The sequence below is a fragment of the Penicillium verhagenii genome (genome assembly GCF_028828195.1).
Source record: "Penicillium verhagenii strain IBT 33310 chromosome Unknown utg000004l_segment0_segment0, whole genome shotgun sequence".
NCBI classification, from domain to species: domain Eukaryota; kingdom Fungi; phylum Ascomycota; class Eurotiomycetes; order Eurotiales; family Aspergillaceae; genus Penicillium; species Penicillium verhagenii.
In genome coordinates this window covers 1,117,515-1,139,508 of record NW_026643168.1, presented here as the reverse complement: position 1 = coordinate 1,139,508, position 21,994 = coordinate 1,117,515, and the positions used below count along the sequence as shown (strand labels likewise).

Here is a 21,994-nt window from a genome sequence, read left to right as displayed (position 1 = left end):
CTAGCAGGCCTGTAGCTTCTTCCTAGCTCACCCCAATCAAGATTCCATATTCATTCCACTGCTTGTTTCCTTCGCCTCTTCTGCTAATGATACTTGACTTTAAAAAACTATATAGTATTATTTATAATATTAAATCTCCATTTATGATACAATATCAAGTTAACAATTATCTTACAACCATTCTCAACTTGATACCGTATTTAGCGGTATTGTTGCAGTATCATAAGCACCCGATTTTCCCGTACTGTGCTTCAATGTTAGAATATTTCGCTAGATACAGAGTAGGAACATCCAGATGTCATTATTCAATGTTCTGCTACTTATAGTCGATGTTAACAACCCAGCACTGTGTCATCTCCGTTTTTAGAATCCCAAACATACATGTAATTCATACTCCAGCGGAATTGCTGCAATCAATCTAGGGAAACTTCCTGAAAATGCATTATGTATCAAAAAACCTATATATATTCAAATGTTATCTGTGACCAACATTGGGCATAGTTTGGATTCGTGTCTGGGCTCAAGCGCTAGACTTCCTTTTTTCTATATTATATATATATTGAAGAGGGGAACAGTCTGCGAACCTGCTAGCCACTACGAATCAATCCCTCCCAAGAGAAGACAGGTTCGTCACTGGGAGTAGTGGAAGACAAGAAAGGAAGACCTAGGGGTGGCTTGTAGAAGGAAAGATGGTCTGATTGTTTCTCTCTGTGCTGACGCACATTATAACTATAGTTATAGATCTTACCTAAAACTTCGTGATGGAAGCATAATAGGCTGATACTTAGGCTTCGGATCCCGATGAAGCAACTGACCCCACTCCGCCGGGTAATGTACCTCCTGTTACACCTGTTTTAGCAGCAAATTCAACCGATTCCCAAGCCCTCGGCGGGACACTTGACCCCCCGCAATTAGGTGCTTCACCACCAATTGATCCCCCTATCACAACCAATGATCCATCTGACACATTACACACATTCCCTACTTATCTAAATCTTAAATATTACACCGCCGCAGAGCTTGTGATTAAAGCTCTTAATACATTTATCCGACCATATGGATATACCCTCTCAACCCTCCGTACTATAAAGAAGAAAGGAGTCATTATATACCATTATCTTTGTTGTACTTATGGATGATGGAATAAGGATTATGAATGGGAATTTTGACCGGCAGAATAAGGGTTGTTTTTTCACCAAACTCCTTATATTATTGAATATTAGGCAAGTGGATTGACAGCACTTGATTGTGGGTAGAATATCCACCAGAGCGAAAGGGCAAAATTGAATGGATGAACTCTGTTATACTAGCCTGGTTACCTGATTTGCCGTCCGTTGAATACAGTGAGCATGGAATATTACGGGGCCCGGTGAATGCCTGGACAATAACGAAGTGAAGCTCCACCTACTACCAGGACATTCTTTACGCACCCAGGTCGCTGGAAGAGAGGCGATCTGACATACAACAAAGAAACGGAGCTCCACGGACTACCAGTACATTCTACACGGACCCAGGTCGCCGGACAAGAAGCTCATGGAATGCTATCCATCATCATAAAAAGAATGGGAGTAGCCCTGAGCAGAGGATGAACTTGCCGAATCACCCATATCCGATCTTCGTCCAAAATGGCACCCATACAACCCCGCCTTCAGATGAAGGGGCATCTTGTAACTTTTGTTGAGGGAGACGGAACAATCGATTTCGACAGCACCTGCGCTGAAGCAAAGCGCCTGGCCAAACAGGACTACACTGCACTCGTGTTGCTGGGAAGAGACTGCTCCGACCTTGCCTGGACCACGCGCATGGTTTTCGTGTGCTGAGTTTGAAATTACCTTGACTTTATCAAGTACAAAGACCTGGCGCTGATCGTCGGATGCGGTGCACCTACTGTGGGGGAGACTCTTTAATATATCACCAAGGCCAAGGAGTGTTTTGCCGATTTCGCCCTCATCTTACCGCCGGCATACTTGGTAGAGGCGATGAGCATGGGGCCTCTTCTCGATTTCTACAATTTTGTAAGATCTTGCCATATCTCAAACGTTCATGAAGGTTCCTTGTGTTTTGGAATGATGAATTCTAATAATCAGCAAAATCCAGGTCGTAGAGAGAACGGATCTTCCAGTTTTACAGTATATGTTCACCGGCGTGACGGAGACGTGGGCAGTCAAGGAATATGAGAGTCCGGGGCCGGAGGTAACTCATCGTGGTTGTGAACACTGCATGTCTCGTTCGGTGGTCGATAGGGGCCACCCTGGTGACATATCCCAATTCCAATTTTTACCTTCACCGCCCTGTTTCCCGCCTGTATTGTATTGGTCATGTCTATGAATATTTCAATCTCCATTACTGTAGGAAATGTAAAGGGAATGCGCGGTAATTCAGGAACCGAAACGAAACACGAAACGAAACACGAAATAAAAAACCAAACGGTTTATGGTGATGTCTTAATATATGTAGCAGGCTCAACCAACAGGGTCCATTAAGAGTTATATGGGCAACGCGCGGTAATTGAGGAGAGGAGAGATACGAAACGCAAAACGAAATGACTGTCTGAGAGGGGTCAGGTGACCCTCTCTGGGTATATCCGGTGCTTGCTTCCTCCCTTTTCCCTTCTTCTTCCTTCTCCACCCCCCCCAAGAGCAATTGTCCATAACCAATCCAGTTACTTTCCTCTCTCCGTTCTTTCCTTTCCCTGAGCCACGACTGTATTTCGCCACTAGCATATATACATATATTATATATACCATCCATTATTTGAAACTAAAAACAAGCAGAGTGATTGGAAAATGGACCTCCGGGATAGTTTGGGGCGTGAGCGATATAGTTAGAAAAGATGCCGGAGGAACACAGCCCATTATGGTGGTGAGATCATTCAATGTTAGGTAAGTGAATTTACATACTGTCTAATGTCCACCAGAGCTCAAAAGGGTAAATTGAACTCATGAAATGTGTTATACTAGCCTTGGCTACCTCATTTGCCGTCCAAATGCATTGAACATTGAATATTGCGGGGCCCAGACTGGTGACTCCGACGGACCACATTCAATTGAAGCCCCACCGACTATCAGTACATGCAATGTTCTACACACGCCCAGGTCGCCGGACAAGAGGCTCATTGAATACGATGCTTCAGATATATAAATCACTCGAATGACCTAAGCTTAAGATGAATATCTCGAATCCCCCACATATGTCTGATCTTACAAAATGGCATTCGCACGACCCAACTTTAGCACCTGCATCAAAGAGCACCTAGTTACCCTTCTTCAGGGACGATGGAACTGTCGATCTGGGAATGACCCACAAGGAAGCAAAGCGCATTGCCGAAAGGGGCGTCACTGGACTCGTGCTGATGGGCAGCAACGGCCCTATCCTTAGCCACCACACACGCCGCATTCTCCTCTGCTCACTCTGCTATTATTTCGACTTTTATGGATATAAAGAAGTTCAATTGATGTCCATGGGATGCGGTGGAACCAGTGTCCGGGATACTCTACAGTTTATCTACGAGGCAAAGGAGTTCTTCGCCGACTTCGCCCTTGGCCTGCCACCAGTGCATCTGGAATTTGATGCACACGCCTCTGACATTGAGGACTTCTATACAAGAGTAAGATCTTCCAATGTTCCGAACGTTCACGAGGGTTCCTTACTATGTTTTGAAATGATTAATTCTAATGACAAGCTCAAATACAGATCGCATGGCAGTCGAAGCTTCCCATTGTCGTGTACAAGTTCCTGGGCGTAACGGATCTAACGGCTATCAGGCTGTTTCGGATTCCTGCGCTTTTGAAGTAACCAGCGAGTTTGGCTGACCGAATCAAAAATCTCACAAAACTTGGAATGTTTCACTAGACAGTAGGAAAATCATTATTCTGCTACTTGTAGTCTCGACAACCCAGTCTCATCTCAGCTTTTAGAGCTCCGAACGTAAGACTTCAGCAAAATTGCAGCATTTTATGAAGACTTCATGAGCAATATATAAATTGGTAAACTAGACAAGCACTATTTAATCTGTTTAATATCCAGATCACTACATGTATACCTTTCATCTCTGTATCCTCACTTTATCACTACTCTGTCGTCACTCTGTCCTGACTCTGTCCTTACTTTCTCCTTTCATCATCGCCGTCCACCTATCATTACTAAACCTTCCTGCCTACCTCTTCTTTCCTTCATCACCCTTACTCCCCCTCCACCTACCCCTTCCTCTTCGTCGCGTCTCACAAAAGGCTTTTCGGGGATTGGCAAACGTGGAACGATGAACGATCCTAGGCACGAAAGGTCCGCCGGTCGTATCAGGTGGTTGGAGCGTTACAGAAATACACCACCCTTCCTTGATAGAGACGGACAAGTTAACTCATGCACCCGATGCCTTGTGGGACCAGGAAATTCTATATACGGCAGAGATGATTGCTAAGCAGAATACAAAGAAAACCCCAAGGCTTAGTGAATCGGTCGGTTGGTTGATTCCGAGGATTCCCATTGTGCTCTCCAGAGACTGAGGATAGCGAAAATGGCTCACACCCAGCGACCGGTACCAGCCTACGTGGAATCAGACCAGGAATCGGACGTCCAAGAGACCCGCAACTTCAATGCTATGTACGGTTTGGACAGTGAGGAAGGTCAGGCACGCCGATTGATGATAGAAGCGGCACCGGAAGACCTTACGCTTGTGGTCTACGCAGATCATGGCGCGAGAATCAAGATTGCAGTCTCGCTTTCGGTGTCTGCCTCCAACCGGGTAAACTTGAAGCTCGCGTGCCCATCTTAGTACTCTCAGCAGCTCCAACTCAGATGCATCATCGTGCGAGGCGTACTAACTAGATCGCGGACTTGTTGTCTAGGCAGCCATTGATCAAGAGAACCCACACCGGCGAGATTCGACGACGAACTCCAGCCAGGGTCTGTCCTGCCTTTCGCCTTTACTCCAGCAGCTTGCGCTCTCGGAGTCACAATTCCAAATCTTCCTGGTTCGCCATTGCAAGCCTGTACTATCATGGGGCTCAAATATAACAAAGGTTCACGTCACTGGGTTATGAAAGAAAAGAAGCGGAGACCAGCTGGAAAGGCTGAGATTGAGCCAGTGAATGATAACAATCGATCTTCTTCTCGCGGTTCATTTAGCTCCGAGGTTACACCCACAGCATTTCCCCCAAACCTACAAGGATGAGCTAGCTGCTAGGCGGCCACTTGATGTCTCTCCCCCAGACTCAGCTGGGACCCCCCTGTTTTATCATATGATGTCCTGCATAGTAAGTTGCGGGTATTCATACTACTTTGGATAGAAGTACTTACACTGGGACTTTATATAGATGGAAACGCCGGGCTAGACATTCATGGCAACCCTATGCTGCCGCACCGGTGCCCTGCCACCCCTCCTGAAGCCGAATGTTTCAACAGCATCCGCCCCGGACACCCAGCTGTTGATTGGAAGGAGTACGCCAGTGGTAAGCGGAAGTATGAGAGCCTGATGCATCATACTGCGCTGGATTCTGCTGCTGCGCAGCGGTTCGGACAGCCTCGCCGTCGGCTAGAAGGCGACCAGCGCAATACCTGTGAGCAGTGTCACCAGCGACAGGGCCCATTCCGGTCTTCACTCGTCAGATGTGTGTGGTATCAAGGTCGGAGAGTCTTTGTCGTTGAATATGATGGCTCGAGTGATGAAGTGGAGGCTGAACAAGCGGGTGGCGAGCTTCGACACCCTGCCATCTAAGGGTGTGAAGAAAACTCACGATGGGCTATGGCCTTGGAGGAGATTCGCCGTATTCCGGCATTGACGAGGCCGATGCAGCGCCGATCATCTCACATATAGAAAAAGACGGGCTGTTGTTCTCTGTTCGAGAAGATGGGGATTTGAGGCTCTGCATTCCGAAGAGCATGACTGATGAAGAGTTCACCCCAAGGACTTCGACGCAGACTCGTGGCTGCCTGGTCGTTATTTGGGCTCATGGAATACCTTGGTACGCAATGAAAACATATTATCGCGCGAACGGGATCGCTGTCACCGGCCTCGGCAAGTACACCACGTGCATATTTAGCTAGTTTTTAAACCCTTAAGGCCCTTGATTATCCCGAAGGAGGGGGGGGCGTCGAGGGTCTCACGATACATCTCATGCTTAGACCATTCAGCGTGCCCTTCATTCGTCCTTCCCCACTGCCTCTTCATTCTCAATTCACCCGTTTCTTTTGGACCAATTCCTGATCATACTAGACCCTCCAGACCGTAGCCGTGTACATTGGCTAGTGCATCAAGGGAATTGGTCAATGGGAATGGGTACGGTGGAGATATTCGTTTAAACAAACATTGAAGCGATTGGTCAAGCACCAATTTCGATAGCGTTCAAACCTCTTTGCATTGAATGCAAAAATATACAACTCATGAGGAAGTTTGTACAATTCACATAGCAAAATTAAACAACAAGGATAGACCATCCTCAAAGATATCCTCGGGGTTTTCTTGTCCACCATTCGGTGATAATAACTCATCAATGCTTTCATGTCCCGAATCCAATGCCCAAGCTCTTAACAAGTTTCGCACTTTTTCAATAGCATCGCGATCCTCTGGAAGTACGCGTAGGCGGCTTTTTAGACAATAAATAAGCAGGTTGGTGGCATCTGCTTTTCGTCCTTGCATGTTCCACATCGAAGCTAATAATTCTGTGCCTATCAAAGTGTCAGGGTGATCAGAACCAGGGATTTCTTTCTTTTCACGTAGACACTGGGTTGCCAATTCTTCTGCTTCCAAAAATCGGTCATCTCTCATATACGATTGAGAAAGAATTGCCTTCAATTCCAATAATGTAGAGCTACCGTCAAATCCAGATACCCCTTGGCGGGCAAGAAGAATGTTTTCAACTAGCTCTTCAGTCTCATGCAGCTGCCCGCGACAAGAATACATGAATGCTTTGTCGATGTTTATATGGAGTGTGGTGGGATGTTTTAGACTGAGGACCCGGGTGCAGATCGGGAGTAAGAAATTGATCAACAATTCGTAGTCATCCATTCGACCTTGCTTAAACCAGATCTCACCTAGACAGTACAGAATTTCTATGGTGAGGGGGTTGTCGGAACCGAGGATTTCTTTGAGGCCATAGGCGGCTTCGCGACAAAGCTGTTCAGCCATCAAAAAATTTCCCGCTTGTTGGTAGATCGACCCTAAACACGCCATAGAAGTGTATTCTAGAGCCTTATCAGCGTGATCTGGAGCTTCCAGTCGACTTCTCGTCTGTAGCGCTAGCGCTTCAAGCGCCAAGACATCAGCTTCTTTTAATCGACCCTGAATCTGGTATACCCCAGCTAGTCTTTCCATACTCATAAGACAAATGGCATGTTCAGGACCGGATAATCGTGTTGTTTTTTCAATAACGTCCAATGCTTGCAGTTCTGCATCCACCAGTCGGCCTTGACTTTGATAGACTTCCACCAGTTCAGCTTTTGCGCATAATACTGTCCACTCATCCGTCCCATGTAGAATCGCTTTGTGGAAGAATTTTTCGGCCTCGATATATTGCGCCAAATGCGCATATGCCTGGCCTGTCAATATCATGGCTTCTATGGTGGCTCCATGTTGTGGGCCAAGGCAGTCCTCGAATGCCTGTGTTGAAGCAATATGCATAGCAAGGACGACTGCCATATTTCCCAGGGCAAATGCATGATCAGCCGTTTGGAAAAGTAATTTGCCCCACCTAATAATGAGTTCCTGGGACGAGGGCCGTTGCAGTCGTGCGGATTCAAGGTGGGGGAAAAGAGGCAAGCACACCGTCCGGCTTTCCCGGCCTGGGTGAACTGAAATTGCGTTCTCGAGACGGTAAATGAAGTCTTTCAGCCATTTTTCCAATGCTCCTTGGGCCTCGAGCCACATCCTTGTTGCAACCTGCACTAATCTGTGCATCTCAAAGTGAGACGGATCTTGGCCAATTGATATGAACGAATAATCCCTCAGTATAGAAATGTCATCTCTCAACGAATGTTCTTTCAACGTCCGAACAGCTTCCTGGTCGCCTTTGCTAGACGACTCCCCTTCCTCATTCGACCTTGAAAGCTCATTACTCTGCGAACGAGTTATAGCTGGCCAAGCCGACAGTCGGAGCATATTAAATCGATCAAACCAGGAGTCGGTGGAGTGGGGCTTGCTCTGCTCTTGGTCTTTGTTCTTGTTATTTGCATCCGCCAGAACTGTGGTGGGAATCTCTTCACTGGCTACCAAGTCCCAGTCAGAGTCAAAGTCCTGGAAGTGAAGTAGGGTTTCCGGGATTGCATGGTTATCGAAAAAACTCATAAGAGAGAGCAAGTCTGCTGCTGAGGGTCTTTTGGCTCTTATTTGTTCGAATGACAATCGCCAGGTAACAAGAATTGAATTACTTGCTTTCCAGTCACGATCGGGATGGCGAGCTTCATCGGTGAGAAGCCAGAATCGTTCTCTGTCGCTCTTTTCGAATTCTTCAAGATACTGTCGAACTGAAAGAAGCGGACTCTGTCTGTAGATAAACCTTGCAGCTTGTACAATAGTTAGAGGCATGTATTCCAGGGTTTTTGCAAGTCTCAGAACATCTTCTTTGTCATGCCCTTTGACTTCATTTCCAAGTTTCGCCTCAAGCAGAGCTACCGCATCGGCCTCCGTCATAGGATTGATCGGGATGAGGTTCGCCTCATCAACAAGATCCCGGGCAACGCGCTTGGTTCGCGTGGTCATTATGATCGATCCATTGGGGCTGTGGGGCAAGAATTCCACCGGCGGAAGCTTTGCACCACCTTCTCCGTTGTCGGCATATCGAGGCTCGTAAAGAAAGTCGCCGTCGTCCAGATTATCGAGGATAAGAATCCACTTCTTCTTTGGGTCTTGAAGCCAATTAAAAACCGATCTCATCAACGTTGCACTCGAGCCCTCGCACCCCAGCACCCTCCCCTGCTCTGCTATCCTGCGATACCCCTGCTCAAAACGAGCGATGTTACTGGCATGAACCCAGAACACCCATGTTTCTGGTGAGATGTCCCGCGTCTGAAAGCAATACTCGATGGCCAGTTGTGACTTTCTAATTATGCTTGTTAGCAGGGGTGCCACCGTGATGGGAGAAGCCCAGCCTGACCCACCCGACTCCACCCAAGCCGACCAACGCTACTCTCGCGTCTGGTGCCAAGCATTTCTCACGCAGATCCTTGAGCAATGTGCCATGATCGATAAAGTCCGGGTTTCGAGGAAAGGGTACCGTTGAGAGGGGTTCGGGTGGTGTTTGAGCGCGTTCTATTGGATGAGAGGTATGGTTAATTTTTGGGTTGGCCCAAGGTATGAAGAACCTTACCAGGAGCAGATATATATTGATTGACAGTTTCGTGATTATAAACAACTTCGATCCCATCATTCACACCGTCAATAGATATATTGCTCGCCATTTTGGCAAGCCCGACCTCTTGGAGAGCATGCCAGGGGTGGCGTGACTGAGGAAGAGAGACCGAAGCAGATTACTGCGAGTCTCCAGCTGAAATCCACCCCCGCATTGAGGACTGAGGTGTCGATTTCTATACGAGCAAGATCCAGCCACTTTCTTACACCACTCAAGCTTATCAATATTTTCATTTTCAATGTTTGAGCCCATTCCGACATTACTAAGCTAGGGAAAGGGGAAAAACAAAGTGTGTACTTTTTTTTCTGTCAAGATTCCATGCGTATAAGTGGGCCATGTGCACGTCCACACTAGAGATCTTTGGCGGCGCGACCGCGGGTGCGGGGGCCTGGTTCTGGCCCCCACGAAGAAAGTGGAGCCCAGACTCCAGCCTCATCTCGTATCCGCGAATGGGAAATGGTCCTCCCAGTCGAATAGGGAAATCCAGATGTCAGTGATGAAGTCATTTCAAGTCGGCGATCGCAGAAATCCAGCTAGGATATTTAAACAGAGTGATATCCACTGATGCAGTTGCACTCCCACCTCAGAAGAGCAGCAAGGAAGCCACTATGTCAACCAAAGAAACTTACGACTACATCATTGTGGGGGGCGGTCTTGCCGGCTCAGCTCTCGCAGGCCGCCTAGCAGAATACCACCCCTCACGATCGATTCTAATCCTAGAAGCCGGCTCCAACGTCGTGGGACACCCGCTGACAAGCTCCCCGCTCGCCTGCTTCGGGGCCCATTTGTCGCCCCTAGATTGGGCATACACGACCGTGCCGCAGACCCATCTAAACGGCCGACAATGCTACGCCGCAGCCGGTAAGGCGCTTGGCGGCGGAACAGCGACCAATTACGGGACGTGGACTCGCGGAAATGCGGCTGACTATGATCTCTGGGCTGAGCTGGTGAACGACGAAGCTTGGAGCTACAAGTCGCTTTTGCCGTACTTCAAACGCACAGAGACGCACTGGGATGTAAATGCCGATGCGTCCGTCCATGGTCGATCTGGTCCTATTCACAACGCGACGGTAGCGTCGAGCAGTCCCGATCGACAATACCCACTGAAAGACACGCTGCGAGATGCATGGGCGAGACTGGGCGTGGAGACGACCGCCGACGCGAACGACGGCTCACCCCTAGGACTAGGGGAACTAACCGAGAACTGGAAAGACGGTCAGCGCCAACTCGCTAGCGAAGCATACGGACTCACCAGCAAGCCCAACATCACCATCAAGACAGAGACACACGTGAAGCGCATCCTGCTTTCCGAGGGCAGCGGCAGTGAAAAGGTAGCGACCGGAATCGAGATCCTGGACGGAACCATCTTCCACGCATCGCGCGAAGTGGTGATATCCGCAGGAGCCTACCGCACACCGCAACTCCTGTTGCTATCAGGAATCGGGCCCGACGACCAACTCTCCAAACACAACATCCCCGTGCAGGTATCGGCGCCAGAAGTAGGCCGCAACTTCCACGACCACTTCTCCTTCAACCAGTGGTGGAAACTGCGCAGCCCCGAAAAGGGCCTATCGATCGGCACGCCCCTCTGGAATAGCCCCGCGTACGGGCTCGGGCTCCCCGGCAACTGGGTAGCCACAGTGCAGACACCGCTGAAGGACCTGGACCGCGCCTTGCGCGCAGACGGCACAGAGAACGTCCCCAGCCACCCGTACCTCGGTCCGAGGTTCGCGCACGTCGAGACTCTGGTTGTGTACGCGCCTGCGGGCGCAGCTGTTGCAGGTGTTGATGTCCCCATGGACGGGACGCATATTGCGTCTGCTGTCTTGGGAATCGTCCCCACCTCGCGCGGAAGCATTACGCTTGCATCGGCGGATCCTAGTGTGGCGCCGTTGATTGACCCGAACTACTATGCGACGGAGGTTGATCGTGCGGCGTTGCGGGCGGGTGTTCGGCAGGTTACTGAGTTGTTGACGGGTACGCCGGAGGGGCGGGAGATTGTGGTGGAGGAAGTCCCTCGGCCGGGGCTTGGGGCTTTGAGCGCTTCTTCGACTGATTCGGAGCTTGACGAGGCGATTAAACTTGGGGGTGCGACGTTTTATCATCCGGCTGGATCGGCGGCGATGGGGAAGGTGGTTGATACTCAGTTGCGGGTGTATGGAGTCGAGGGCTTGCGGGTGGTTGATGCGAGTGTGTTGCCGTTATCTCTTGCGGGTCATTATCAGGCGGTTTTGTATGCGGTTGCTGAGAAGGCAGCTGATATGATGTCTGCTTGAGTATTGAATGTTGGCAGATGATGAAGTTATGGGAAATACGTTTTCAATTGTTAAATTTCCATCAGATTCCACTAGATCTAGGCTAATCTGGTATTCAGTCTCATTGAGATTCTCATCGTAAGATCATATCACATAAGAACATAAAACCATAAAGCCATAAAACCATAAAACCATAAAACCATAAAACCATAAAACCATAAAACCATAAAACCATAAAACCATAAAACCATAAAACCATAAAACCATAAAACCATAAAACCATAAAACCATAAAACCATAACAAATGAGAAACACCCGCGTGCACGTGTAATCTGCACAAACCTCATCGATACTACTGAGCGGCGCCCTGTCTCTCAGGAGGACCCAGATCCTTCTCGTCCAACTGGTACAGAATCTGACCCATCCGCCCATTGAGCTTGTAATGCTCCCCAAGCTGACTATTCTCCCAGATCCACGGGGTAACAAGTTCCATAGCCCAGTCGATGATAACCTCATTGAGCAAATCCTCAGTTAACGTAATGCGAGTCTGCCGAATGACCTGCTGGTAATAGTCAATGTACATCAGTAAGGGGTTCCCAGTGCGGAAAGCCTCTTTGTCGCACAGAATGATGGGCATAGCAGCCATGGCACGCTGAACACCGGCAGCACAAGTCTCAATGAAATTGACCCTGTCCAAATCCCATTCATGAGGTCTACAGCTCTTCTCGAAGGCCAGCTGTTCCTTGAACTTGCGAATGCGATCCATGTGCCAAGGCTGAATGTAGTTGAAGCGCATGAAATCACCTTTCATGACGAGGCATTGATCGGGGCCAGCAACCTCGGGAAGGAGAGCGAGGACTCTGCGCCAATCCTCAGGGTGGTCGGGGTGGCTTTGAATAAGGCCAAAGCACGCCGAATCGTTGATGACAGCCCACGGCGAGAAGGCATCGATATGCAAGCCCGCGTTCATCCAGTTGCGCATGCAAACATCGTCACCGCCGTTGTTTTCGCCGTTGTACCAGGTGCGAAGAAGAATCGGGAAACCGTGTCTGTTGCTCCAAATGAGGTTGGCTAGCTTGCGGAGGTTGTCGGATCTGTATGGACGCAGCATGGTGGTGACTTCTTCTCGGGTGGGCTCGGTTTCAAGAGGCAAGGACCACCACGAGTAGGGCAGTCTTTGGATTTTCAGAAACTGGGTTGCCAGGTCCATGGCCTGGGCTTCATTGGGCATGGTTGAATTTCTGTCCCAGTTTCGCTGGAAAGAGATTCGTGTTAGCTTTTTGTTTGGAAACATGGAAAGGAATAGTCGATGGTTACAATGATGAATTGCTCCACTGGAAGCGCGCCCCACTGGGGAGGGAGAAGTCTTGAGTAAAGCCGCCGGCTTGAGCTGCCGTGGTGAGGCATATTTTTTGGTCCGGATAATGTTGCAAGAACGGCTTTGCTTGTAGGAGAAGGAGGATGAGATGGGGAGTTGAAGAGGGGAAGATTGGCGACAGAGGTAAGATTGAAAAGTTAGAGATGATGGTATTCATAGTAAAATATTTATAGTAGTTTATATTTTTCTGGATAAAAAGCGGGTCCTGTCGCTCGTGAATAAGGGTCTATAGGGCCCGGAGCCTCATGTTCTTGGAATCTTACTCTATACGGTTATACCGTTTCTTGATAAACTCTAAATTGCCGTTAGGGCTTCTCTCACCGCCCCATCCAGTTGTGCAGAGTGCTGTCATTTCCAAGTAACAATACTTTCTGCCGCTTGGCATTCAATACACTGGTGACTGAACAATAGCAAAACCATACGTATACGGTATACTACTAACTCCGCATCTCCACAATAACAAGTCACAAATGCCTTTCACAATAGAAACAGATGGTTTGAGAATTAAGAGTTACACAATTCAGAGTCCAGGAAAGTATTAGTAGCCTTGGACCTGTTCCTCAGACCAATCCCAATACTTCTTTGTAAGTTCTGGATCATAAAGATCCTGTCGAATAGGGATAACTCTTCCCCAAGGAGCAACTAAAATTAAATCAGCACCCCCGCAATCAAGTTATTCACAGCGGGTCATTCTTACCGAACGAAGCATTGTTCTCTTCCGTAATCTCAGCGCTCAATCCCGCATAGAGCTCTGTATAAGCGCCGTAGATAGCGGGATAGAGAATCATATTCTGTGAGTCACGGTCAGCTTTATTGGAATCCAGACTTGGAAGAAAGTAGTACGTACTGTCACCACACTCTGGAACGTGGACATGTGTCTCTGGAGACCACTCTTCAAATTTCCCGGATTCAGACACTATTGGAATCACATGGGTCAGTAAATATCACGGGGGAAATGGATAATATGTCTTCCATCCAAGCGGAATGCCGTCATTAAGACTTGGGAAACCACTCACCAAACTAAGTACCCCATCCCCAGCAGTCCTGTTCGCATATTCGGCGCAGTGAATCACATTCCCAGCTTTGCTACGACTATACTTCTTCATAGCAGATTCCTCCTCATGATAATCCATATTACCGAAATCAATTGGCGGCTTCGGCGCCATCAAAATCGCAGACGACGAAACCCAAATAAGACGCACACTGCCCTTCGGCGCTGATAGCGCCGTTTTCTTCAAGATATCATGCAAATACTTGACGAACAGGAAATGACCGAGGTTATTGGTACCGAGCTGAAGCTCGTATCCCTGCTCTGTTTTGCTGCCCTGTGGTGGCATCATGACCTGTTCATGAATAGTTAGAGAAGCGCTGGTAACCGCAAGCTGTGGACGTCATGCTTACTCCCGCATTTAGCCACAGCACGTCAAGACGAGACTCCACTGCGAGGAATTCTTCTGCAGAGCTCTGGATTGTTGTCAGGTCGGAGAGGTCCAGGCGGAGGAACACGAGTTTTCCGGTTGATTCGGGGTGTGCAATCTCCATTTCTTTGATGGCAGTCATGGCCTTTTCTTCGGATCTGGCGGCGACGTATACGGTGGCATTGCGGCTGTAGAGAATTTTGGCTAGTTCGGCACCGACGCCGGAATTTGCGCCTGTTACGATGAAAACCTATCGCGCGCACGTATTAGATACCATGATGCGGTGATCAGTGTGCAGGGGAAGGAGGTAAATATGTGTATCTACCTTATCCGATTGATCAGGAACATTCTTCTCTGTGAAGGTAGGTGAAGGAGGGCAAATTGTTCGAAAATACTCCATTTTGAACGATGAAAGGTCGTGAGAGAGCGAATTATGGTGGATGGTTGAATGTCTGGAACAAGAATTGCTGGGGATTGTTAGTGTTTAAATAGAGGGCAAAATACAAAGTTCTTGAACGTATCCATGGATGGAGAAATCTCTTCGTACTGCATCAAAAAATGGATCTCTTTAGTTTGGCAAAACACCTAAGTGATTTATGGAACCATTATAGCATCATGATGCAATTCACGAAGTAGAATGTCCAATTATGGTTAGATCCCTGTCATCAACCTTTCCCAATGTGGTTAGACTGAGTCATCATTTCCGTACATTAGAAAATCCACATCCAAATGTTTAACTCCGGCAAACTGCAAGGGGTTAAGGACCGCAAATGAGATAAAGCCGATATCTTCTATAAGAGACTCAGGGTAAAATGGTAAAAACCACATTTTTATGCAGAGTGAGACGTGCTGGGACATTCAAGCCTTTCAGCCTCATGTGGCTTGGCCGCATGGTGGCGCAGTCATGAATGACGAGTCACATCCCTGGGGATCTGCAAGGACAGGGGGAGGGGCTCTTTGTATTGCCAACACACGTGGAACTACAAAAAATCATATTATAACCCCATTGTCCCACGAGCATATTTGAATGTTGACCTTATCATGCCTCCCAAAGGGGTCCGGAGAACCCACACGGGATGTGTAACCTGCAAGTAAGACCACCCCACAAACACAGCGGCCCGTCCCCCAAAATTCAAATTAATCATCTGCCAGGACCCGCCGGCTCAAATGCGACGAGACCCATCCACATTGCAAAAGATGCCAATCCGCCGGCTGGAAATGCGAAGGCTACAAGGAATGGATTCCCAAAGCAGCTCGCGTCGGCGTCGCTCGACAAGTCCAGCCCTCGACATTCCCCGGCGCCAAGCTTGCCGACCTGCGGAATTTGCACTTTTATCGAACAATGTTGGCCGGCGTTGTGGCCGGACCGTTACCGCGGTTTTTCTGGGTCGGGATGATTACCCAGATGAGCCACACGCAGCCCGTAGTGAGGCATTCGATTGTGGCGATAGCGTGTCTTCAGCATTCTGGGCTGAGCGTTGAAATCGAAGACTCGAGAAGAAAACTCGCGATTTCTCGGTACAATACCGCTTTAAGACAGGTTTCTACATCGAGCGATTCTAATCCCGATATCGTTGTTATATCTTGCATGCTCTTTTTGTGCATCGAGTTCATGCGAAATAACCCAGAGGCGGCAATGGTTCACTATCAATACGGTCGGAAGATTCTGGCTTCTTATAACGCGTCGAGGACGCTCCTGGGACTTTACCGCCGAGTCAACGTGTTCATGCTCTATTTTATCGACGTATGGGGTCTGCCGCAGTTGAATCAGGAGGAGTTTTGCTCACCGGGCCCATTCACTAGTCTGATCCAAGCCCAGGAGGCACTTGACTGGCTTGTTTACCGGTCGCTGAAAGTTTCATCTGCGCTTGATCGATGTATATCGAACGATTCAAGTGGAACTGCTTGGCAGGATGCACTTTCATTAAAATCGTTGTTGGATACGGACTTGAATACTTGGTCGCGCGCATTCAACGCGTACTTACTTGTTCTCCCTGGATCCTTCCAAGAATTGGGGGATTATCGACTCCTACAGACGCGGTGGCAGGCTTGCAAGATCTGGACAGATGCCGGTCTATACGGCTACCAGGCCGACGGCAACCAGAAAATCCCGAAAAGCATACCATGTCGTGATTTGAAATCTACCGGCGTCAATACTTCGACCTTCAGTGAATTTCTTTCCTGTGCTCAGCTTTCTCCCGTCCTCTATTTCATGCTTATGGAGACTCGCAACCTGGGCATTCGACTCGCAGCATTGGCTCTTCTTCGGAAAAAGTGCACTACTGTTGAGACAGCCTGGAATGCGCAAAAACTATACACCACGGCCAAGGAGGCCATTGAAAAGGAGCATGGTATTTTGATAGCGCCGGGATGCAGGGAATTTGTTGAGCTGGATAATTTGCTGAGTATTGGTGAATTTCATCCCGCGGCATCGTGTCCAAAGGTGCAGTTTTATTGTCCTTGGGTTCTTGTGGTATTAGATGTTTGCGACAGAGTATGTGATTCTCAGTCACAGTAAACTAGATGCACATGGTGGTTTCAATAAGAATGCATATAGAGAACGTCACTTCCGGTCTTATGGGAATGTATCTTTGGAAGGCATGGATCCGTGTATAGGCACTGGCTTACCGATTATAACCTCCAGAGTCCAAGGCTTCATGCTTACATCAGGGTCGCGGAGGACCTCGGCAGACCTGGGGGAGCCGCTTACTCTCCAAAGTGCCACATCAGAGAAATTGAGCCGCTACTGTCTCCCCGGTAGTTGTATAATCTATTTTTATCCCGCTTGGGGTTTTAGGTCCAGATTCGGAATTCCTCAAGGTTCTAGGTGCGGCCCGTGCGAGGCACAATATCCTTCGTAAAAAGAGACATAGCGTGGGGTATAAGCCTCCATTGGCCCATCGTTCAGTTTTAACCCAGGCAGATTTTGGGTCAGATCTGAAAATGTAAGCAACGTTGAAAGTTATCGCAGGTGGACTCGAGGTGTCCTGGGCACCAGCCCAAATTCCAACCATAATTTCAAGTTCATACGGCCATACGGTCCATACCAAATCCTACGTTACTTATCTTCACCGCCCTGAATATTACCTACACGGTACACCTTTATCTCCCTGTGAATTGATTCAGTGACTTCGACGTCGTCACAGACTGACAACCGATCGCTAGTGACCCTCCGTAGTTACTCCCCAGTGGTCGTACGCCATTATTTTTCATCGGTGTGTCTGGGTGTCTATATTCGCTACAAATCTAATTCTTTTACTTCATACCTGAATTATGGAAGATCTTGTATGTTAGGAATATCTTCGATTGATTTGAACATGCTTATAAATTATGGTAATGGCCTTGGAGATATTTTCAAAGACGGGAAGAAATGGTACTTCACGCAAATATACTGTTTTGCCTTGTAAATTTGGTGATAAATTATGGTAATATTTTGAGGTAACAGATTTTCGGGTAGGAGCGGGGCCATCGTAGATGTGTGCTTCAAAGGGACCCTGGGTCGCTGGGTATGGGTCCCTGTTCACTGCCGTTCAAAGACCGTTTCTCGAGGGCCGTAAAAGTGAAGCAATTTGTACACGGAACATTCCGGCCTGATCTCTGCCAGTGGTTACGGTAGTTGGGCCGATGCCACCAGTTTGACCCACCATGGCAACCAGTGCATATCTACAGGCAACACGTTTGACGTAGCCGCACGGACGCCTAGCCTAAATCAGTTTAGCCGCCCGCTGGGTTGATATTCATAAAGGACCTGTAAGCGTTCGTCAATGTATGAGATCTAATGTGATTGGGCCCCTCCTGCAGCTTTTGTTCGTGTGACGATCTACGTGGCGGCCAATCAAGTGCTGGGACTTGAAGTTCCTTCACACTGGTCCAGAGCCAGATTAACTCATGGAGCTGTCGTGCTTTTGTTCTCAAACATATAAATATGGCGCCTCCCCCTTTCTCTTCTCTGACTATACCTTGATTCCATCACTTCAAATGTTTACAACGCATACTTCAACCAAACTCTTCAATCATGCAGTGCAATGAATTTTATCCTTATGGAGAGAACAACAGGGTGCTTGAACCAAAAAAAGACACCGAAATTCCCACCTGCTATCAAGGATACATGGATTCCATCAATACCAGGACATCGGACCACATTAACCTTGACTACCGGAGCTTGACCGGATATCCAGCCTCGGAAAATGACTTGAGAAATTTCCAACTGGAGCTTGACAATCTGTTCACGTCCGGCACTTGCACACACTTGGAAGAGACTATATCTTTCGGATCCGAACCACAGTTTCTTCAAATTCAAGATCCTGTCAACACTTCTACAGCTCCACTGAATACTCGAAACTCGATGCGAGCAACTACACCAGCCATTCATCCAACTGCCCCTACTCGAGCCAGTCCTGCTATGAGAAATTCTGCAGCCATGTACGCAATTCTGCCATGCTTCCTTCATACAATGGTACCATTTCTAAAAGGTCTATAGTCAGAAAATTCCCCAGAGATGTCTACACGAAGGGTGCGAGTATGCTGGTACATTTTCTTCCAAGGGTTCACTTCAACGGCATATCAGGACTCAGCATAGTTTGAAGCCACTGGCGTGTCCCGTTGAGCATTGTCAGAAGGTTTGCAAGCGCAAAGACAACTTGAAAGATCATCTACTCCGGATGCATTGAGAGGTCTTTTCAATACTTTTCTGGACGTGAGACCGGTGATTCCATTATTGTGTTGTGTACCCCTGGATGCCGCTATTTTTCAAATTTGAATATAAGTACATACGCGTCCATCGCAGGTTTCTGTTTGGGAAAATGATCAATTAAGTTTTTCTGAATTATGGTACAGTTTCGGAAGTCCGAGAAACGTGGTAGGGCGTTCTCCAGCTCAGAGATAATGGCGCTGTATGGAGCTTGACGGATCTCCCAAAAATCCAGATCCAAGGCCAATGTGACGTGGAGGGTGCTCCCCTGTGAAATTATCGACCACAACCGTGACAGTAGCTTGTAGTGCTGGGATGATGTGCATTGACCAACTACGCCGTCTTCTTGACAGGATGTAAAAGCATAGGAGGCAAGCAAAGGCGCCGATGAGACTTCTCCCACTATAACAAGTCAGAATCCGAAATCCAAATTTAGTAAAACAATAAAAACTCACATCACCAGCTCCATCAAGTCCCAACCAAGCCCGATAAAGCTTCTCCGGGAATTTCGACGAAAACATATAAGACAGCTTCAACAAGATATCATCATGCATCCCCCAACTCCAAACACTATCCGGCCCGGCATTAACACGTCCCGGTTTCCCCGAATTAGCCCTTCGATCCAACTCCACCGGATCCCAGCTAAGCTCATGATAAATCGGCAGCGGAACCTGCACCGACTTCAACCCGTAATACAAGGCCCACGAAACCGGCGACATCTCCGACGCAAGACCAAACCCGCGCCGCGTCTTATCAGCATGCATGAGTGCCAGCAGGCGAGCCGAAACCCTCGACATGGCAACGGGCGACGCCCGCACGGGCGTCTCACCCATCTGCCAGAAATTGAAGATACGGTCGCGGAACGGCCAGCCTGTTTTGCGGGGATCGAATTGCGGCATCCAGGTTATTACGTCGGCTTCTTCTCCGACGCCCCAGTTTGACTGGCTGGCTGGGTCGTCTGAGGCGGGGACTTTCGGGGCGTCTTTTTCGACGTGGATGCCGATGGCGGGGTGCGGGCCCCAGATTTCTTGGGTGTCGGCCATTCTGCGGTTGATTGTTTTTGTGAATTCTGACCAGGGGCCGTGCACCGCCGGGATGTAGAAGTGGGAGTTTCGCTCCCAGAGGTTCTTGCGCGGTTGTTGCTTGGCGAATGTGGCTGCTTGTTCGAGGAAATGGTATAAGTGTCCTGTGTACCTTGAGTCGAGTTCGAACTGCCAGATGTAGTCGTATTGGGGATTGAGGCGGGAGAAGATCTGGATTGGTTGGAAATATTGGAGGATTGCACTGTGTTTATTGCTGAGGTTAGTAACTCCAGTCACACGTAGAATGAATGGCACGCAGGCAGAGACGCGTACACATGAACGTCTATCTTCGGGTACCACTCCGCCAACATGTCCTCGTCGAAGAAAACCGCAATTTCATGAAGATCTTGTGGTAGGTGTTTGTTTTTGAACTCATCCAGGCCTGCCTTATCCGTTGGGTCGGGCAAATCAGTCCCAGTTGAATCGACGAGGAGGATAACCTCGTATTCCGCGCCGGAGAATAACGAGAGTTCCATCACCATGGATCGAATGAAGTGCAGATCATTTTCTGTGTAGACCTTGTTGATCCACGAACGTAAGATAATCGCTGTCCGAGTATGATAATCTGGCCCCGTACTTTGTTCTTCTGCGTTGGACGTGGAAGCGTTTTTCGTCACGTTATTATCGTATATCTTGTCGAGCGTCAGTCCTTTCTTAGTGGCGTCACGCTGTTCATATCGTTCTGCGTTGCGTTGTAAACAGTCATGTTGTAGCTCTCCCAAGTTCACATTTGCCCATATGCCACCGCTTTCATTGCCGTAGCCATATGCACTATACTGAGAATAACGATCGGTACATAGACTGTTGTCGAGATTCCATGACTCGTATGAGCCGAAAACGGGACTTGGAAAACCTAAGCCAGTCAGTTTGGATCACCAAAAGGCAGCTAAAACAGATGCATTCTGTCATCGTACTTGAAGTATTCCACTTATAAGCTTTCATCATCAGATCCCTGTTGCTTGTGTCAAGAAGGATTCCAGCCGGGCCAGTACATTGCTGGTATTCTCCCTTCCATTCCGCTCTCCAAACAACACTGTTGTAATCCGGATAAGGATTATAGGGAATCTCTTCTGAGTCTTGTGAGGTCTCTATAATATTCACCACTGGATCCCCTCCATCCACGGTGCTGTTGTTTACCACATAAAAGCTCAGCTCCGGAGTCGAACTAGATAAAATGAGATATTAGTGGGTCTGACACAAAATTTTCCAGTGGAGCTAAGCAAGTCCCCCTCGATTCCCCAGAAAAATCAAAACATTGACAGTTCACCTACGCTGGTCTAACAAGCTCCCCAGACTCCTGCACAGTGCTAACGGGTATAATATGCTCCTTAGCGCCAGGGAAAAGCAAAACTATAGCAAACAGCGCGCAAAGACCGACACCCGCCAGAACCCGCCTGATATGAGTAGTCTGGAATTGCCGGCAAGCTCTCTGCACGTAATTAATCACGCAGTCTGAAACAGACACAACCATGGCATATATATCCCAAGCGTGGTGGGGTCCCATCAACAGCTATCGGGGTTGCAGAACATGGTCATGCTGCATGTTCCCCGGAGAAAGAGAGCTCCTGAGGAATGGTGACTTTTTGAGTGGTGACACGCGAAAACCCACTAATGAAAACCAAGCCATTATTACGCGGCCCTCTGGATCCTAAGCTGTCCAGAACGCGCAGATCTCCACTTGGATAATTTTACGCTAGTTTATGCAGTAAGCGCCGCTATTGGTCGGTTGGAAGGTGCTTGGTGGGTCTCGGATAATCAAGGTTGTGCCGTCGAGCAATCAGCTGCGAGGATGTGGGTCGTGGCTCGAAGGTTTATCGTGTGACCATTGAT

General features: G+C 48.4%; 11 protein-coding genes across 11 annotated transcripts; 7 read left to right on the top strand and 4 right to left on the bottom strand.

Annotated features, from left to right (window-relative positions):
* Nucleotides 1-1,625: 1,625 nt before the first annotated feature.
* N7466_003356 (Aldolase-type TIM barrel) lies at nt 1,626-1,820 on the top strand (the record flags this gene model as incomplete). The annotated part of the gene is made up of 1 exon (XM_057162753.1): nt 1,626-1,820. One exon carries the CDS (start codon nt 1,626-1,628, stop codon nt 1,818-1,820), a length of 195 nt encoding a protein of 64 aa, XP_057023868.1.
* Nucleotides 1,821-2,856: 1,036 nt separating this feature from the next.
* Nucleotides 2,857-3,795, top strand: N7466_003355 (Aldolase-type TIM barrel; the record flags this gene model as incomplete). Its single annotated transcript, XM_057162752.1, has 3 exons — nt 2,857-2,862; nt 3,257-3,607; nt 3,694-3,795. 3 exons carry the CDS (start codon nt 2,857-2,859, stop codon nt 3,793-3,795), a joined length of 459 nt encoding a protein of 152 aa, XP_057023867.1.
* A 718-nt stretch (nt 3,796-4,513) lies between these two features.
* On the top strand, nt 4,514-4,771 carry N7466_003354 (uncharacterized protein; the record flags this gene model as incomplete). Its single annotated transcript, XM_057162751.1, has 1 exon — nt 4,514-4,771. One exon carries the CDS (start codon nt 4,514-4,516, stop codon nt 4,769-4,771), a length of 258 nt encoding a protein of 85 aa, XP_057023866.1.
* A 576-nt stretch (nt 4,772-5,347) lies between these two features.
* N7466_003353 (uncharacterized protein) lies at nt 5,348-5,713 on the top strand (the record flags this gene model as incomplete). Its single annotated transcript, XM_057162750.1, has 1 exon — nt 5,348-5,713. The coding sequence occupies one exon, from the start codon at nt 5,348-5,350 to the stop codon at nt 5,711-5,713; it is 366 nt and encodes a 121-aa protein (XP_057023865.1).
* A 20-nt stretch (nt 5,714-5,733) lies between these two features.
* Nucleotides 5,734-6,042, top strand: N7466_003352 (uncharacterized protein; the record flags this gene model as incomplete). Its single annotated transcript, XM_057162749.1, has 1 exon — nt 5,734-6,042. One exon carries the CDS (start codon nt 5,734-5,736, stop codon nt 6,040-6,042), a length of 309 nt encoding a protein of 102 aa, XP_057023864.1.
* Nucleotides 6,043-6,397: 355 nt separating this feature from the next.
* N7466_003351 (tetratricopeptide repeat protein) lies at nt 6,398-7,861 on the bottom strand (the record flags this gene model as incomplete). Its single annotated transcript, XM_057162748.1, has 1 exon — nt 6,398-7,861. The coding sequence occupies one exon, from the start codon at nt 7,859-7,861 to the stop codon at nt 6,398-6,400; it is 1,464 nt and encodes a 487-aa protein (XP_057023863.1).
* A 1,929-nt stretch (nt 7,862-9,790) lies between these two features.
* Nucleotides 9,791-11,617, top strand: N7466_003350 (GMC family oxidoreductase; the record flags this gene model as incomplete). Its single annotated transcript, XM_057162747.1, has 2 exons — nt 9,791-9,830; nt 9,912-11,617. 2 exons carry the CDS (start codon nt 9,791-9,793, stop codon nt 11,615-11,617), a joined length of 1,746 nt encoding a protein of 581 aa, XP_057023862.1.
* Nucleotides 11,618-11,948: 331 nt separating this feature from the next.
* On the bottom strand, nt 11,949-12,827 carry N7466_003349 (uncharacterized protein; the record flags this gene model as incomplete). The annotated part of the gene is made up of 1 exon (XM_057162746.1): nt 11,949-12,827. One exon carries the CDS (start codon nt 12,825-12,827, stop codon nt 11,949-11,951), a length of 879 nt encoding a protein of 292 aa, XP_057023861.1.
* Nucleotides 12,828-13,512: 685 nt separating this feature from the next.
* N7466_003348 (short-chain dehydrogenase) lies at nt 13,513-14,792 on the bottom strand (the record flags this gene model as incomplete). The annotated part of the gene is made up of 6 exons (XM_057162745.1): nt 13,513-13,616; nt 13,672-13,765; nt 13,822-13,890; nt 13,991-14,317; nt 14,376-14,642; nt 14,718-14,792. The coding sequence occupies 6 exons, from the start codon at nt 14,790-14,792 to the stop codon at nt 13,513-13,515; spliced, it is 936 nt and encodes a 311-aa protein (XP_057023860.1).
* Nucleotides 14,793-15,734: 942 nt separating this feature from the next.
* N7466_003347 (C6 zinc finger domain-containing protein) lies at nt 15,735-16,910 on the top strand (the record flags this gene model as incomplete). Its single annotated transcript, XM_057162744.1, has 1 exon — nt 15,735-16,910. The coding sequence occupies one exon, from the start codon at nt 15,735-15,737 to the stop codon at nt 16,908-16,910; it is 1,176 nt and encodes a 391-aa protein (XP_057023859.1).
* Nucleotides 16,911-19,415: 2,505 nt separating this feature from the next.
* On the bottom strand, nt 19,416-21,635 carry N7466_003346 (DUF3405 domain-containing protein; the record flags this gene model as incomplete). The annotated part of the gene is made up of 5 exons (XM_057162743.1): nt 19,416-19,484; nt 19,538-20,366; nt 20,438-21,017; nt 21,079-21,329; nt 21,436-21,635. The coding sequence occupies 5 exons, from the start codon at nt 21,633-21,635 to the stop codon at nt 19,416-19,418; spliced, it is 1,929 nt and encodes a 642-aa protein (XP_057023858.1).
* Between the last annotated feature and the right edge of the window lie 359 nt (nt 21,636-21,994).